The sequence below is a fragment of the Anomalospiza imberbis genome, chromosome 4 (genome assembly GCF_031753505.1).
Source record: "Anomalospiza imberbis isolate Cuckoo-Finch-1a 21T00152 chromosome 4, ASM3175350v1, whole genome shotgun sequence".
Taxonomy (NCBI): domain Eukaryota; kingdom Metazoa; phylum Chordata; class Aves; order Passeriformes; family Viduidae; genus Anomalospiza; species Anomalospiza imberbis.
The window spans coordinates 39,487,851-39,504,752 of NC_089684.1; the positions used below are offsets into that span (position 1 = coordinate 39,487,851).

At 41.0% G+C, this 16,902-nt stretch overlaps 1 protein-coding gene and 1 long non-coding RNA gene across 3 annotated transcripts in view; both read left to right on the plus strand.

Annotated features, from left to right (window-relative positions):
- Positions 1-124: 124 nt before the first annotated feature.
- TRPC3 (transient receptor potential cation channel subfamily C member 3) overlaps positions 125-16,902 on the plus strand; it is a 33,131-nt gene continuing 16,353 nt past the window's right edge. For both annotated transcript variants that reach the window (XM_068187948.1, XM_068187949.1), the window contains exons 1-2: positions 125-700; positions 8,981-9,752. In XM_068187948.1, coding sequence (XP_068044049.1) covers positions 477-700; positions 8,981-9,752 — 996 coding nt within the window. In that variant the 5' untranslated portion in view covers positions 125-476. The remainder of the gene's footprint in view (positions 701-8,980; positions 9,753-16,902) is intronic.
- On the plus strand, positions 9,766-10,464 carry LOC137472643 (uncharacterized). Its single transcript, XR_010998334.1, has 2 exons — positions 9,766-10,096; positions 10,135-10,464. It is a non-coding gene; the product is annotated as an uncharacterized lncRNA (long non-coding RNA).

Below are 16,902 nucleotides of genomic sequence, written 5' to 3' on the forward strand. Positions count from 1 at the left end.
CATTTGTAGCGCTCCTGTGGAAGCGCACCGCCCCCTCACGCCCCCCCTCTCCCGGGCCGTGAGGGGCGGAGGTGGGATGGGAGCGTCCCCTCCTCTCCGGAGCGCTCGCTGCGGGAGGCGGGTGCACTCTCCGTGGCCCCGCTGCCTCCGTGACGATGCCGTCCTAGCGAGGGATGATGACAGGCAGAGGAGGAGGAGGAGGAGGGGGGCAGAGCCGCCGCCGCTGCTGGGAGCCCTGTCTCTTGCTCGCCTCCCCGGCAGTTCCCGGCTCCCGCTGCCGGGCTGCGCATCGCGCCGACTTGCCGACGGGTTTGCGGTGAGGGGTTTGTCCTCTCCAGGTGCTCTGTCCCCCGCCGAGCAGGGCTTGTGTCTCCTTCCTCCTCCTCCTGCCTCCTTCCCCGCCGCACACGCTGCCGGACGAGGCCGGCCGGGAGCGGGAGCAGCGGCCGCCGCCGCCGCCTGAGGGGACCCTGACCATGTCGAGCAAGGGCAGGAAGAGCAAGGAGCAGGGGAGAGTGACCTTCCCTCCGCAGCAGGAGGAGAAGGAGGAAGGGGCAGAGGAAGAGGAGCAGCAGCGCCGGCGCCGTGGCTGGAGAGGCGTCAATGGGGGGCCGGAGCCCCCTCCGCCGCCGCAAAGAGCTGTCAAAACCCTCCGGGAGCCCTACGGATACTACCCGCCCCCCCCTTTTGCCAGCACCATGTAAGTGGGGCCCGGGGAGGCGTTCGGAGGGGGCCGCCCGGCAACTTTCCCGGAGCAGGGATGCGTCTCCCGGCGAGTTTCGGGCCCGGGGGCGCGGCCGGCCCCGTCCCGGCCGGCCCCGGCTGCGCGGGCGGCAGAGACAGCGGCCGCTTGGCACCGAGTGCCCCGAGGGCATGGTCCGGCCCCGGCCTGCCCTCCGCCCCCTCCCCAGCCCCGCGGCTCTGCTTCTTCAGCGTCAGGCGGGCACAGGTGTGTGCCGGGGCAGAGAAGAGTCCATCCCTTCCTTGTTTTCCCCCTGGATGCAAGTGCAGCTGCCGAGAAATTGGACCAATTATTGGCTCAGCTAAGGTTTAGAGAACCCGTTGCTAATGCATCCACCTTATTCTTACAAACCTTTAAAACCTATGCTGAGATAAAACCAAATTACCCACAGAAATCTACGACACCTGTGCAGAGAAACCTTAGTTCTGGAGATGCACCTTATCCTGTTTGGATGTGCTCTTCCAAAATACCAAAGATGCAATCATAAGCATCTATCTATTATCATCTTTATTTTCAAATATGCAATCATAAGTATCTATCTATTTAGATATATAAAGAGATGCTACCCATGCAACTAGACTTACTGCCAGATAAATCCAATTTTACTAGTAGGGATGTTAACTTTCTTTTCCCTGACTTGCAAAATGTAGGTTGTCCATGAATAATTCACTAATTTTTATAACATGCTGCAGTTTAGGTAGACTTAACTCCAGAGGATTGCTTGACTATTTTATATTTTCATGACAACGTTTAGTTCTTAATGAAATATTTTAATTACCAGATAGCAAACACTGAGTTTTAAGAGAAGATAGTCAGCATTTATAAAAGCCTTAATTAAAACCAACATAGAGACAACTGTAAAATACAGAAATAATTAGGGCAGTGCTTAGAATGGTATAACCACAAATAAAAGTGGGGTTTACCATCCCTGTGCAGAAATTCTTCACAAATACCCTGTGCCCAGTAATTTGCACTTTGAGTGAATTAGTCTTTCACATGTCTTCAGCTGTCAGAAAGTTAGTTGTGCTTGAGTTACTAGTCTAGACTCCCATGTAGATGATGGAATGGGAGCAGAAATAGCAGTGGGAAAAGCAGCATAGCCATTTATCTTCTTTTTTGGAGGTGCCTGTCTTTATCTGCCATAAAAAGAGACTTGGACACATTATTTTTAGACAGTTGAAGCTGGCTCAGATGAATTGGTAAGCTATGAGTCCTCAACTTCTGGGTCCCAAGTGTCCTTCTAGAGAGGTTGACACATTCCTGTGTTGAAGAAATGGGTACTACACCACGGGCGATCAAACTAGAGTTCAGTTTACACAGCTGTAGGTGTTTGAACATGGAGTGAGCTCTGTCTCATGGAATTGTTTCTGGTAGATAATTCTTGATATCCTGGGAATCTGTGAGCCCAATGGACTGACAAAAGGGCTGACATGGATTGATGTAGTAGGAGTGTATTGAACTGTTAGGGCATAAAGGCAAAAGACACAGAACTAGATTTTCCCTGTTATGTGACTGTGGTCATCCTTGGCGTAGCAGTGGGATTTTTCTCCTTGAGTAACATTCTGTGTTTGGTGCTAGTGCCTAAAATCATTGTGCATGTTAATGAGATAAAGATGAGCATCAGCTTGCTCCTGATGTGCTCAGATTGACACATGCCAGGCTTTAGCAGGCACAGATGGAGAATCCTTGGCTGGAAGGATTGGTAGTGTAAATACTCAGCATAAGGTGTAAGGAGAAAGAGGCAGGAAGATGTGAAGTAGTTTGCCCAAGAAGGCAGACATGGCTGGGTTTTGCAATCTCTGAAAGCAGTAGCCTGTGCAAGGTGCCTGTCAGTGTACAACTGGCTCCCTCCTGTGCCAAATATTGCTGGAAAAAAAAGTAATTAACCTCAGATTCCCACTAAGATTGCAGACTGGATGTAATACTTGTTTCACAGGGTACTATATGCCCCAGTGGGAAAAAAGTGGACAAAACCTGTAAATTAAATGTAGTAGGCATCAGATACCTGACTTCCTGAGTCTCTCTGAAAATCACAGTGTAGTTTTCTGGCTGGAGAGATAGAACACAAAGAAAGGACTAAGTTTCAAAGGAGCTTTACAAGTCTTTGTTGATACAGCCCTGTTAACTTGATTCTTTCCTGGTGAGATGTTTGCCTTGTTCTGGGTGCATATAGATGCCCTCCTGCCATCAATATATAGTCCTTTTTTTTCCCACAGGAATTCAGATGGTTGGTATTTTCCTTTGAGGAGTTATTGAAGGGTAATGGTCAGAAAAAGCTCTGCGTAGTTTTATGAGGCAGTAGTTTGTTCCATCCCCTAAGAGCATGTACACCTCCTCCTGATATCTCACTGTAGTTTTTTTTTTTTTTTTCCATTTTTTTGGACTAAATCTTTCCAGTTTGGAGCCAGAATTTCTGTGAGATGACATGAGGGCATTTTGGATGATGGATTATGTCGTTTCAGACCAGTGGGAGAGTGTAGACCTCAGTCAGATCTTGCAGCTGGCCTGATTTATGTTCTGCTGTTCAGCTGAATTAGCCTCCCTCTTCTGGAAAGCTCAGGCAGTAGCTCACAGAAAGGAAAAGGAAGCTCTCATTTAATGCATTTTGGATTTGGTGCAGGGACTCCCAAATTTTTTGGATCATGAGTTAACATGCATGAAGGAGATGCCAGCTTTAGTGGTGAAGAAACAAATTTACCAGTGTCCCATTCTGATACATGGCTGTAGCTGAGCTTGGAGAGGTGGGAAAGCCTTCCTTTGGGAGAGGCAGTGAGGATGAGGGATTGCCCCTCCAGCATTGCTTGTGGTCCTGTTCAGAGCCAGGAGCTGCTTCCTCACATGGAAGAGCTGGTTTTTTCTATGACAGTAACAAATAAAACACTTGAGATCGCTTGGTTTGAGAAATCTCAGGAGTCATTAGCTACAACGCTGCTCTTGTGTATGTGCGTGTCTGAGCACTTTTGTAAGGCAATTATGGGTCTTTAATTTTAAAACTGGGACCTCAGAGGTGACTTTTGGCGGAACAAGAGGCACAATCTGCATCTGCTGCTCAGCTGACTCCAGTGTCGTTTCTTTTAAATGCAGTTGGCATTATGTACTTATCAGATCTGTCTGTTACCACTGGACTGCATTTCCTTTTCAGGGCTAGAACGGAATCAGGATCACTAATGTACTGTAGTTTAGCAAGGGGGTAAACTGCTTGTAAATTGTCGATGCCATCTCTTATTGCATGTGATAGTTCAGGGAGAGTAACAGCCTGTTCTTCAGCACAAATTGCTCTATGGATCTGGGAAGACCTAGGATAAAATCTCCTAGCTACTCTCCTTTCCTTTAAAATTGCTTATGCTGTGTGCAGTGTTAAAAAGTAGACTTAGAAACAAGACTATAAATCCTTTGGATTGCTGTAGATAATGAGCTGGATAAGGAAAAGGAATTCTCAGGTCAACTCTTCATCCCACATTTCTTTTCTGCTGCAGTTCTAGATTGAACATGAAAAGGGATAGGTAGAGTAACAGAGTAGAAACCTGCAATTGAAAAAGTCCATGGCAGAAGCAGAGGGATTGTTGTGCATTTTCCAGCCCTTTGCAGTTGCTCTGCTGCTCAAATGTCTTGCTTTGTACATTCCTTGTAGGAATAACTCTGACCAGGCAAGGATATGATGCAATGTAAGGTCACAGTAAATGTGATGTGTGCAGAAAACAGGAGACAAGTGGACATTGATTGTTCAGTGGAAAATCTTTTTTAAAATGATTTTTTATTTCCCATATGAAGGTCGTACATTTTAGATTAAATTATTTGAGGTAAGCATAAACATGTTATAATGTAGGATAGGTTTTTGTGTTTTATCTCCCAGGTCTGTAATGAACCAATTAATTGTTCAGAGTGCACACAGCATTGCTCTGTCATTAAGTAAAGGTCTTGAAAGGTGATGTGCTCCTTTAGGAGCCTTAGCCTCACTCGTGTGGGAGTTCTGCTGCAAAGCAGAGCTGGGGAATGAATGATCCTGAAAGTTTCTGTACAATTATTGACATTCTTCCTTCTTTCCAGTGAAGTTTTCGAGTCCCTCAAAACACCTGCTTAACTGCTGCAAGCTCAGGGCCAAGTGAAACGTGTCCAGATGTGGTGGGACAGGTGTGCTTCATTCAGCTAACATGACTGATCTCCAGTTCCATCCTTATTTATCTCTACTAACTAATTAATACAGAATAATTAAGCATTTTTCTTACTTGGTTCTTTTGTTGGTTTTTTTGCCGTGCATTCTACAGATATTTTTATATTTTGTGTATGTGTTCTTTCAACTATTTGAAACAGTTGGGAAGAGGAGCATCGTGATTCCCATCTCTCCTTCCTAATTTTTTAAATTAATTCCTAATTTTTTAAATTAGGTTGTCAGCACCTTACAGAGACAAGGCTGAGTATTTGAACTTTAAAGGGTTTGCAAATAGAACATAAGTAATTAATGCACACTTAGTTCTATTTTAATAATATTTTAAAGTGAGTCTAATAATGTTGAGAGATGCAACTTGAGATTTTGCTGATTTGATTATTTCAGATGGCAAATAATACATAAAAAAACCACTGAAAATGGTCAAACACTTAAAACTAAAATTCTGACTATTTTATTCATACTTTGGGATAGCTAAAAATATTGAAGGTAAGAAAAGGAAAGCAGAAAATAGGAGACCTTGTACCTGATTGTTGCATGCATTACTCTGACCAGAGCTATGCTGGCTTCAAGGCCTTTGAATTTTCTGAGGGAAAAGTGGAAGAAAAGAGGGGAGAAGTGTGGATGAACACAGCAGCCTCATGGCCCTGTGGTGCTGCACAAGATTTTTTGCTCTTCATTTTTTTGGAGATGTCTTGGCAATATTTTAGTCATTAAAATACCAAGCACCGTTCATCTTTACTTTGAGAAGGTATTGCAGCAACATCAGATACATCATTTCTGTCACAATGTTTACAGTTAAGGATATCTTCCTTCCTAGGAAGCCACTCTTGAAAGGACACTTTTGAAAAGATATGTGTCTCTGCAGAAGTCAGATGAATCACCTCAGTGATCACTCAGATAGTGGGGTTTGAAAGAAAGGCAGATAAAATGAAAATAAATGTCGTATTTCAAAATATGCTGAAAAATTAAACGGAGTATATAAGAACAAATGTATTGTGTATTTTGTAAAAGATAAATGAGATTCAAAGTGGTAGTTTAGAGTCTTCTTAAAGCAAGAAGTCAGCATGAGTCAATTTGTTTTGTCTTTGTTACATTTTTAATGTCTATAATTTTTTTCTTCATAACATTACAGTAAACACTACATTTCTGTATCTGTGTGATTTTGGATGTGGAGGATAAGTGGAAGTGTAACAGCAAAAAAGACAATAAGATCTTGTTTAAAAAGAAACTATGACAAGACAAGGTACCTGGTTTTACTTCTGATTTTGTTGGGGAATAAGATAGCAGCACACTGTGGCTGTTCACAATATGCACTCTGAGCTCAAGTTTTTATTTCTGAGTACTCCTAAGTGGGAAATATGCCTGAGGTTTAAGACATTAAATAAATTCTGTGTTTAACAGAGTTACAAATCCTCTCTGTTATGCAGCCTTTTTTATAGATTTAAAGAAAGTGGTACAGAAATACAGAAATGAAAAAAAAGAAAGAAAGAAAGAAAGAATGGATCATGTCATGTTAGCCAGAGCAGTTTTGCCACATCTTTCAAAAAAGTGAATAGTAGTTAGCATTGCCTATACTGTGGTGTCACTCAGGCTATTTCAGGTAGTCTAAAAATGCCAGCCACAGATAACAAGGTAAAAAGATCAAATGCTTCATCCCAGGAGAGACCTGCCCTTGCTAATGAGTTTCACAGTCTCTTTGCTTGATGTGAAACTGAGCTGCACATTTGTGTTCATTGAAATGCTCAGGGCTTGGACTGGCTTTTAGGAGGTTTGTATCTGTGATAAAGTGATTAAAATTGTATATTTTGATGTAGATAGCTGGAAGGGCAGGCCTATCCTTACAAATGGAATTAGTTATGCCCAATGAAATCTCCTAGCTGGCAGTGCTGCATCCAGTGATGGCAGTGGGCGTATTTTGTGCAGTGTCAACAGAGCAAAGCTCATTATTGAGCACAAAAACCAAAAAACAACACCCACCGGCACTTAGGAGGCTGTTTCTCTGTGGATTTGAACCTGCATCAGTTTGGATGTTTACCTTCCAAAGCTGCCCATGCAGCTGTGTCCACTTTATAGAGCCCTTGCATGCCCAAAGGTGCATGTGGCATTTTTCCCTTGGTTCTGTCCTTTTTGAAGACTGACAGGGTTTGCTTAAAAAGGGCTGTTTAATATTTTGTTTTGCCCTTGGCATTCATTACATGGACTCACATCTCTTCTAATTCACTGAGGGGAGAAGGATTAATTTCCTTTTCAGTTTTTCTGTCTGGGCTTTTACTCCTGTGTCTGAATTTTTCAGCAAAGTGAAAGAAAAAAAATTCACAATGCTCCTGTAAGATGGGAGCCAACTGTTCTTTTTTTCTAAAGATGAGGAACAGAGGCACGTAGGACCTAAGAAACAAATTTGGAACTGGAAAGGTCTCTTTATGTACTGGGTGTACATATACATATATATATATATATATACACATGCACACACACACATATATATATATACATATATATATATATATATATATATATATATATATATATATAGTGTGTTATATGTATTCAAAGCACACCCTCCATTAAGTCATATTGTTTATCAGCAGTACTTGGTGTCTCCATGCCCATCAAATCATCTCAAGTGAGGTCTACCCCTTGAGCTACTGGATTAACTGATAGCAGCTGAAGGCTGCCTTCCTCGCTGTTGAGCTGGACTAGAAAAGGCAAGGGAGATTGCTGACTGTTTTCATATTTATGTGCAGATGGTGGTGAAGGAAGGTTAGGGTATCCTGAGTACATTTTCAGGCCTTTGGCCTCTGCTCTGGCAGGCACAATGCTTGTGTTCTTCCCCCGGCTGTGTCGACTGTAGCCTGATCCCTTCTATTCTGTTTCAGACCTTGCCAGGCAGTTGTCTCCTGCTGCAGTTTTCTCCAGCTAGGCACTGTCTGTTCCTCAGCCTCTCATCCTAGGTCCCTTCTCTTTGCAATTTCTATCCAGTCTCACTGCTCTGAACTTCCCCACCCCTCTCTTGTTTCCTTGCCTTGCTAGATCCAGCTCAGCATCCAATCTGCCTGTTCTCTCAGTACATTCACTGGTTCATAATTCCAGTTTCTGTGTTTGCCAAATTAGCTTGCTCACCCATTCTTTTCACCTGTTACCCTTCTCTTTCCTCCCTCTTTCTTCTTTTGCGACTGGTTTCTGTGGAGAATTCATGGGTTCCCTGGTTCTTATTTTCCTTTAAAACATCTCACTTTCCTACACCCATGTTTCCTCTTTCTAGTGCAGCAGTTATCCCAATTTTCATTCTTTAACTCTTTGACTTTCCCATTATTTTTTAAATTATGGTACAAGAATGTAGACACAGACCCTTTCAGTTCCTGAAATGGGTAATGTAGAAACAGGCCCAACACAATCCACAGCATTGCAGGAGTCCACTGGAGTGAGAGCTCATCCCAGTCTGTACTGGATGACTCCTGGTATCTGGAACCTGTGAGCAGTTTAGTTGCAGAAAGTCTGCTGAATATGTATGTAGTACTGTTTTCCAAAAATCTGTAATTTGACCAAAGTGACTTGTGAGTAGAAGCTTCCAGGTTTAACATTTCTAGTAGTAACACAAAAAGCTGTGATCAGGCTTCATCATGTGTTGTTAGGCAAGACATCCTGAAGAAAATGTGTTTCCACCTCACTTTTATGTGATCTACAATGTGGTAAGCATTAAGTATTGCCTTACTTATACCATCAGCTTGAATGCCTGTGATGGGTAATATTAATTACTACTGAAATCAGTATAGTAGATGAGTTTTCATTTTATATATGGGAGGGATTTCTGAAGAGGATCGATGTCTTAAAAGAAATGAAAAATGTTGGTAAATATTGGCCATGCTAAGAGAACAGCAGAGACCCAAGGCAATGAGCCTGTGAGTGCCTTTAGATTGCAGACAAGCAAGAGCTATCCCAATACAGGATACTGCTTGTCAGGAAATGGGCAAAGGACAAGGGAGAAAATAAGTTGTTGCAGCCACAGGATTGGAAGTTACAAATTACCACCATAGTGAAAATTTGTTACCTTTTCCTTGTTTTCTCCTTAGGTACATCGAAGAGAGCCCATCCCTGAGGCGTATGACCATGATGAGGGAGAAGGGAAGGCGACAGGCCATTCGGGGCCCGGCCTTCATGTTCAACAACAGGGGCACAAGCCTGACGGCCGAGGAGGAGCGATTCCTGGATGCTGCCGAGTACGGGAACATCCCCGTGGTGCGCAAAATGCTGGAGGAGTCAAAGACACTGAATGTCAACTGCGTTGACTACATGGGCCAAAACGCCTTGCAGCTTGCTGTGGGGAATGAACATTTGGAAGTGACGGAGCTTCTGTTAAAAAAAGAGAACCTGGCACGGATTGGAGATGCCCTGCTGCTCGCAATCAGCAAGGGTTACATTAGGATAGTGGAAGCAATTTTGAATCATCCTGGGTTTTCAGTAAATAAGCGACTGACTCTGAGCCCTTGTGAGCAGGAGCTCCAGGATGATGATTTTTATTCCTATGACGAAGACGGTACCCGCTTTTCTCCAGACATCACTCCCATAATTTTAGCCGCCCACTGCCAAAAATACGAAGTTGTGCACATGCTGTTGATGAAAGGAGCAAGGATAGAAAGGCCTCATGATTATTTCTGCAAATGTAATGACTGTACAGAGAAGCAAAAACATGATTCTTTCAGTCACTCTAGGTCAAGAATAAATGCGTACAAAGGACTGGCCAGTCCGGCTTATCTGTCCCTGTCCAGCGAAGATCCAGTGCTCACTGCTCTCGAACTCAGCAATGAACTTGCCAAGTTGGCCAACATTGAAAAAGAATTCAAGGTAATGGTGTTTTTGTGTTTTTCTGTCTTTGTTATTGTTTTAAAGTTGCTGCTACTTCATGTTGTCCTTAGATGCTGAAATGATTCCCCATGCTTTTACTTTTTCAGTTACAAATACTCTCATCTTATTGTCTCTTTTAGTCTTGATACATAAGCCTTTAGAAGGAATTTTTAATGAAATGAAATTATTTTTACACCTGCTGTGTTTGGAGAAAATTGGTAAAATTAGAAGCTGGAAAAAGTGTGCGTTCTGATAACCTTGCAGCAGACAGAAAGCAATTCTGATTACTGCAGCACACAAGGATTGTTCTTAGTTACAAATGCTGAGTAATTTGTTACAAATTAGTTACAAATGCTTAGTTACAAATGCTAAGTGCAAAAAGCAGAAACATTTTGCTTTTCTTGGGGGCACTGCAGCGCTGACCTTATTTCCTCTTCTTAATTTGTACCCATTTTGACTGATGTCTCCAAATTGTTAAGAATACCCAAAGTGGATTTTTTTTGAGTGCACCTTTTAGGAATGTCACATGTTCAAAAACGCTGTTAGACTGCTTACGGATGTTGGTTCTCTTACCTCGTTTTCAGCTCTATCTGGTTTTTTATTTCAATGCCCTAACTTCTTTATATATTTCAACTTCTCCCTCAGACAATTAATGGCTTAGTTAAGTGTTGCCCAGTGCTTTTTTAAATTATTTTTCTGTTCGGTTGGATACCTTGAAAGGGACCATAGCAGCCACCTTTCCTCTTGTCCCCTGTTCTCCCCCTGCAGCCAAACCCCACCAAGTATCAAACCCCAGTAGATTGCTTGTAATGAGAAGAGCTTGCCTTGGGGAATGACAGATTTCTCTCAGTGGGTAGAAATATTCACAGCATTGTCTCTTGGTGTAGCAGCAACTTTATTTGGGTTCTGCAAGGCCAGTGTTGGGTACCACTTGCTCATTTAATATCTTCCAAAATTATCTGAGAGAGACAAAAGATGCATTAACCTCTCCAAACAGCAGCAAATGCTGCTTACCCTGTGGAGTACTCAGAAGGCATACACAACAAGCTGGAGAAAGGCAGACAGAAATTAACAAAGTGAAATTTAACAGAAGAGGAAGAAAAATCCTGAGAAAGAATAGGTCCATATTCAGCTGAGTGAGTTAAAATAGAATTTAAAAATAAATTTTCAGTGGTGAGAAGGTGTTATAATACATTCATTATGAAGAATGTATTATAACACACACTGATGAAGTGTAAAATTCAGCTTAAACCCTTCCTCCCCTTTCTTTGCTGAAGGAACTCATTCATATCATGCTGTGTATTGTGTAACCTGGCAAATTAATGGAATACTTCCTCAATGTATTTATTTGGGGGAAAATGTCAGATTTTTCTTTTTCCTCAGAGGAAAAGCTACCCTGCCACCAAAAGCTCAATTAGGGCAAGCTGCATTGTGTTTTTGTTAGGCAAGGATGTAGATGATTAGAATTGCATAGAAAAATTACAGTGGAAATAGAAATTCATGGGAGACTCCCATCTCACAGGTACTAATACCATGCATACAAATTTCATCAGAAAGACAAGTAGTTTGACATTTTGGAAGAGAAAAGGTGAAATTTTTTGATTGAGCTTCTCATTTCAAACCACAGCTTAAAAAAATTATTTCAGTTTTCAAAATGGTAATTCCCTCCTACTTTGGGATCCCTAAAACCCCAAGATCACTGTTTTCACAGATTTCAGTATTTTTGGATAGCACTTACATGGCTACTAACCTTGCCAGGTGTATCAGATGATTCACTTTTGGCATCTACAGTAAAAATTGTTCCTGACTCCATGCTGGCATGGAAATTTCAGCTTCTCATCAATGTCAAAACATTCCAGCGAAGTAATTACTCTCCTCATTGACGTCACTCACCTCTTTTTTTTTCCTTCTGTTTCTATCAAGCCTGATAGGAGAGCTGAGTGTTTCCCTGGAGTTCCTCCCATCTGTAACTCCTTTTTCAGTGCTTTCTTCTCTACAGATCTGTCATCTGAAAGTGTTTGGCTGATAAGTTGTGTGCTTTGTCACATCCTAGAGGAGAAGGCTTCTAATCCAGCATTTGCATTCCTGCAGACTTCTGCTGCACTCTTCCCTAGGATCATCATTGGAAATGCTCAAGTATTCCACTCAAATTCAATCTGTAGCACAGCACTGAGCAGAACTGTTTCAGGGTGGAGAAAAATGGGCAAAATACTTAATCTCCCTTACAACAAAGAAATGGACAAATCTATTTAAATCATTATTTATTCTCAGTATCTATGGAATATTAAGGCCCATAATGTTTCCTGTGCATGCTCCGCTTCCAGGATGCAGAGCACTCCTACAGAAAATACTGTTCTGAGTGGTTTTCCCACAGAGAAAGAGCATAGGTTGAACCTGTTTAAAAACACCTGAGGGCCAAGTTTCCTGGTAAATGCTTGTTAAATTGAACCTAACATCCATTGCATATGCAAAGTCCTGTCTGCCTTTCTTGCTTAATATTTACACTAAGAAATCCTAATGCACAAACCAGGGTTTGCACAAGTAAATTAGAAATGTGGGAAGGTGACTTAGGCCATTCTTTCATGACAGTCAGTTCCTCAAGAAAACCTGATTAATTCCACTGTTTTTTAGGATTTTGTTTTAGTCTCCTTTTGGAAGTAAGGAGAAAGGATTCAAAGAAACCACAGAGCCCTGATTTTTCTTGGAAGATGCAAGACACCTAGCCAAAAAAAAAGTACTGAAAATTAATAAAAATAGATTAAGAAACTGGAGCCCTAAAGACCATTTAATTCTACTTCTTTAATCTCCAAGCTTCCTTCCCTTTGTGAAATCCTTGTTTCAACCTGCTGTTTGTCCTTTTGCTCTTCATCTATTATATTTATTTCTTCTTGATGGTTTTACTCCTTTTTGATCTTTGCATCCACTTATCGTCTTCCCATGTATTCCTCTATTCAATTCTCTCATGGCCAGAGCAGGGAGTACAGTATTTCTCTGACTTTACTTGGTGTTCCTTGTCCCCCATGTCTCCTAATTCCAAGGATTGCCTGTTGGATTTCAGATGACATCAGGAATTTCAGTTTGATCTTGGTCAGGAATGCTACCAAATTGTAAAAACTGGAACTGTTTCTTGTCTTAATGTAAAAAGTCACCATTACCACAGTTGGAGAATTATCTTTTCCTTTCCAGTAACACCACAAAATACTTTGCAATACAAATATTTCTGATTTTTATGTTTTTCTGTTCTCCTATTTTTAGCAGACCATGGCCACTGCAGCTTGGCTTGGGGAATGTCAGGGTTGGGTTACTAAAGTTATATGATATTCACCCTCCTCCCTGAGAACTTTAAAGCTGTTACTGCCCAGGAAAGGGAGGATTTCTGGCAGTCAGAACAGCTGATGGAACCTTCCTTTGGAGTCACCATAGGGAGAGAGAGGACAAGGTAGCTAAAAAGCCCCGTGGTTATCTCTTTATACCAGCTTTCAACTAAATACTGTCCTGTGTAAGCAAGCTCAGTTCTCCCAGCTGAAATTGCTCTGACAAGGATCAAAAAAGGTTGTAGTCCTGCTTTCTATAGGATAAATCCCCGTTCCCAGTTTTTCTAAAAGCTCCTACTGAACCAACGGAAGATGTGGACGTGCATCTAAAAGCAGAATCTGTCAGTGTTCCAAGTAAATTTACATAGTGATATCCCAGCTGAACTAACAATGAGTGTTCAAGCTTGATCTAGGTTTAGGCCCAGCTTTTGAAAGGACAGGGCTCAGATCCATAACCATTAGTGCAATTATGTGCTTTCTTTGCATATACAGTTACATGTGCAAACTCACCATATATGTGATTTCAAAGTGGCCGTTTGCCAGATAATAACATAAATTTATGATTCAGTATAATGACTGTGAATTAGTTGTGCATTGCTCGTGAACTTTGGTGCTTGCAGGAGTGTGGCTTCTCTAACAGAACACAGATCCCTACATTTTGTTTAACAGAATGTGATGGCTCAGTATAAATTTCCTTTGCAGTGGTTGCAAATCTTAAGTGAAGGTTTTCTGTATGTTGCTTCATTCTTTGCACACAGACCAATATGTTCTTTGTCAAGACACCAAACAAATTCACAGGGCAGTGCTTGATGTTATGAGTGAGAACAGAGCACATAAATTTGGGCAGGCTGAGATCCAGCTTTTGATGTGTGTCAGAGTCCACTGAAACTGCTTGTGAGACACAGCTTTGCAATTCCAGTCGTCATCAGTTGCCCCGAATGTGCCAGAGTCACCTGTGAAACCTGGGAAATGCAGGGTGCAGGCTGATATTTTTTGATGTTACAAAGATGTTTGTGCAACTGTTAGTGTTTATCTGGTAGCTTAATTTGTATGTTCTCAGGAGTGAGCAGAGGTGATTTGGATGACTGGGACCACAGATTAAAATTTCTGATATTCACAAAACACCCTAGAGGTAGAAGGTTGTTTGAGAATCAGGTACTGTTTGTCTGTTTAATTCTGTAAAGCAATCAGATAGACTGGGATAAATTTGATTTGCTAATACACAGGTAAATAAAGACCTGGAGAGGGAAATTTGACAAGTTTTCCTGCTATAAGATTCATAGCCAGAGTGGGATATTAAGAATGCACATACTGGTTTTCAGTTCTCATAAAAGCATTTGTGAATAATGTAGGCTGTGTTTAATCCTTAAATTTGACAGAATAAAAACTCATCCATTATATCATTAATCTTATCTGGCAATAAGCATAATTTTTATAAGCAAATGGTGCATCTACCAATGAAGAAACATGTCACGTCTCTACTGTTATTCTACTGCTATTGGAAGAAATCTGGGTAACTTTTGTGGTAGACAAACATGCAAAGCATGGAAATAACTTGTTATTTCCTAAGTATTAGAAATTCACTATTTCTTCTTCTATTTCTTCACAGTTAGCAAAAGAATGAGAAAACACTTTGTAATTGAAGCCTCTCCCTGCAACTGGACAGCCCATGTTCATTCATACAAGGAGAAAATTTGGGTTGTGTTATGTCATAAAATACTTGAATAATAGAAAACCATCTAAACTAAACTTTAGGAAAACTTAATAAGATATCACTTTAGACTGTAGGTTAGATACAAATAATAGTAAAACCAATACTTTTTTTTTTCTTGGTAAAGTCAAAAGTGCCTGTAAATTCAGGTGAGAAAGAATGTAGTTTCTCTTTTAGTTATGCTGTATTATTTATTACTGAAGTCACTGCAGGAAGTGTATCCTCCCATGCACTTAGAACAGCAAATTTACAGCTACTTTGGACTGCTAGAGTTAGTGTTAAGGTCTGTCTGATGATTTTCATGGCTTTTGTTCAGCCACCTCCTTCAGTAAATACTTCCTTTAGCTATAGTGAAATGTGTAAGCAACTCTTGCTTGAAGTTAAATGCTTAAGGAAGGGTGTTCAAGTTCTCACCAATATTTAGGAATTCTTTTGTGGAAAAAATATAAACAACATAGGACTTGAATAAACTAAAGGCATGGTATCGTTTTCAGCTTTATTAGATTGTCTTCAGTCACTCCTTTTCCTTCAGTGAATAAAATCCCCATCTTCTTTTTACATTGTGTCACCTTGTGGTGCTTTGCTTAATATTCTTGATAACCTGAATTCTAGCAGTTATACTTAGAGTTTTGGCCTCTATGATGAAGACTGTTCCTCTTTGTTGTTCTTTTTTTTTTTTTTTGACTGCTGCTATTTTCTAGCCACCATCCTGGAGTCTTCTTTTGCAAGGTTTTTATCTTTGTAGTGTCTGAGATCTAATCACATTTCATGTAAAAGCTCCATCTGCATTCAGACCTCCATGCTGGCAAGTATATTTCCCTCCCTTGATTAGCTTTTTTATGAGACTTCGCCTTTTTCAAAGTCCTAAATCTTGGTCATACATAAGCTTCCTTATCCCTTCACTGAATTTAATCACACATCCCAGTATTATTTTTATAATTGGCTCTTCTGTCCTGTTCTCCTTGGTTACCAAAAACAAGTCTAAAATAACCTTACATCCTGTTGCTTCACTGACAACTGAATTAATTTGTCCTCTATGACCAAAGGAAATAACAGGATCCTGTTAAGGTCTGTGATTAGGACTGGATTTTTCCAAGTCTGTATCATGGATGTTAGTCTTGTGTAATAACACAACTTCTAGGAGTATTTGTTTGTCTCCAGCAATGTTTCATTTTGATTCATATCTGAATGATGGCTGATTCTTGCACTTACCCTATACAGCCTCTTTTCCCATCATTTTCCAAAATAATTTGAAAGTACTGAGAGCACCTTAGTTTCTCTGTCTCATTGTGTAGATACTAAGTTGAAAATTTAGCAAAACTACCAGTACAAGGAGGTAAAATTACTTGGGAAAGGAGGAAAAAGTGGGGTTTAAGTGAAAAAAAAAAAAAAGATTAAGTGAGAAAATTATGAGGGCAGAAGCAGTAAGGAAACATTTTTGAGACAACAGGCACCTCTAAATGAAAATCTGCACCCTCAAAAAGTGATTTTGAAAAAGCAGTGTCTGGAAATGGACAGTACAGCACAAAAAATGGAGAGGCAGAGGGCTCAAATGAGTGTTTTGGTGGCCTGGCAGAGGAAAAAAAACTGAAGAAAAGCTATGGAGTAATTGAAAAAGGTGGTTGTGCTGTTTCTACTTGGACACTGAAGGTAAAATTGGCAGATTCAGTCAAGTTTCCTCCTCCAGCTGTAGCCTCATGTGAGGAAATCAGAGTACACATCTCAGATATGGAACTTCTAGGAATCTGTCTGAGAGGACATGGACACAAAAATGAAGACTGAGGTTTCTGCTGAAGCAGAGATCAAGATAAGAGTTTATAGGTAATGTCACAGAGGTGGTGGGAAACATTTACAAGTGTAAACAGAAGTACAGGCAAAATTTCAGACAGGTATGCTTTACAGAGTTAGCTAAATATTCTGAAATGCAGCCACAAATGTTTTGTCAGAGGAGGAAGAAGATTAGAGAGAGGCAAATATTTGATGCTGACATATATGATAGTCCTTGGAAAGTCTAAACAGGTATGGAAGATGAATTCTCCTGTTCTTTCCAGAGCACTCTTACAGGAAATTTGAGGTATTTTGCCCACAAGGCTGGCGTCCAAGTTTGTCTTGCAGTTACTCTATG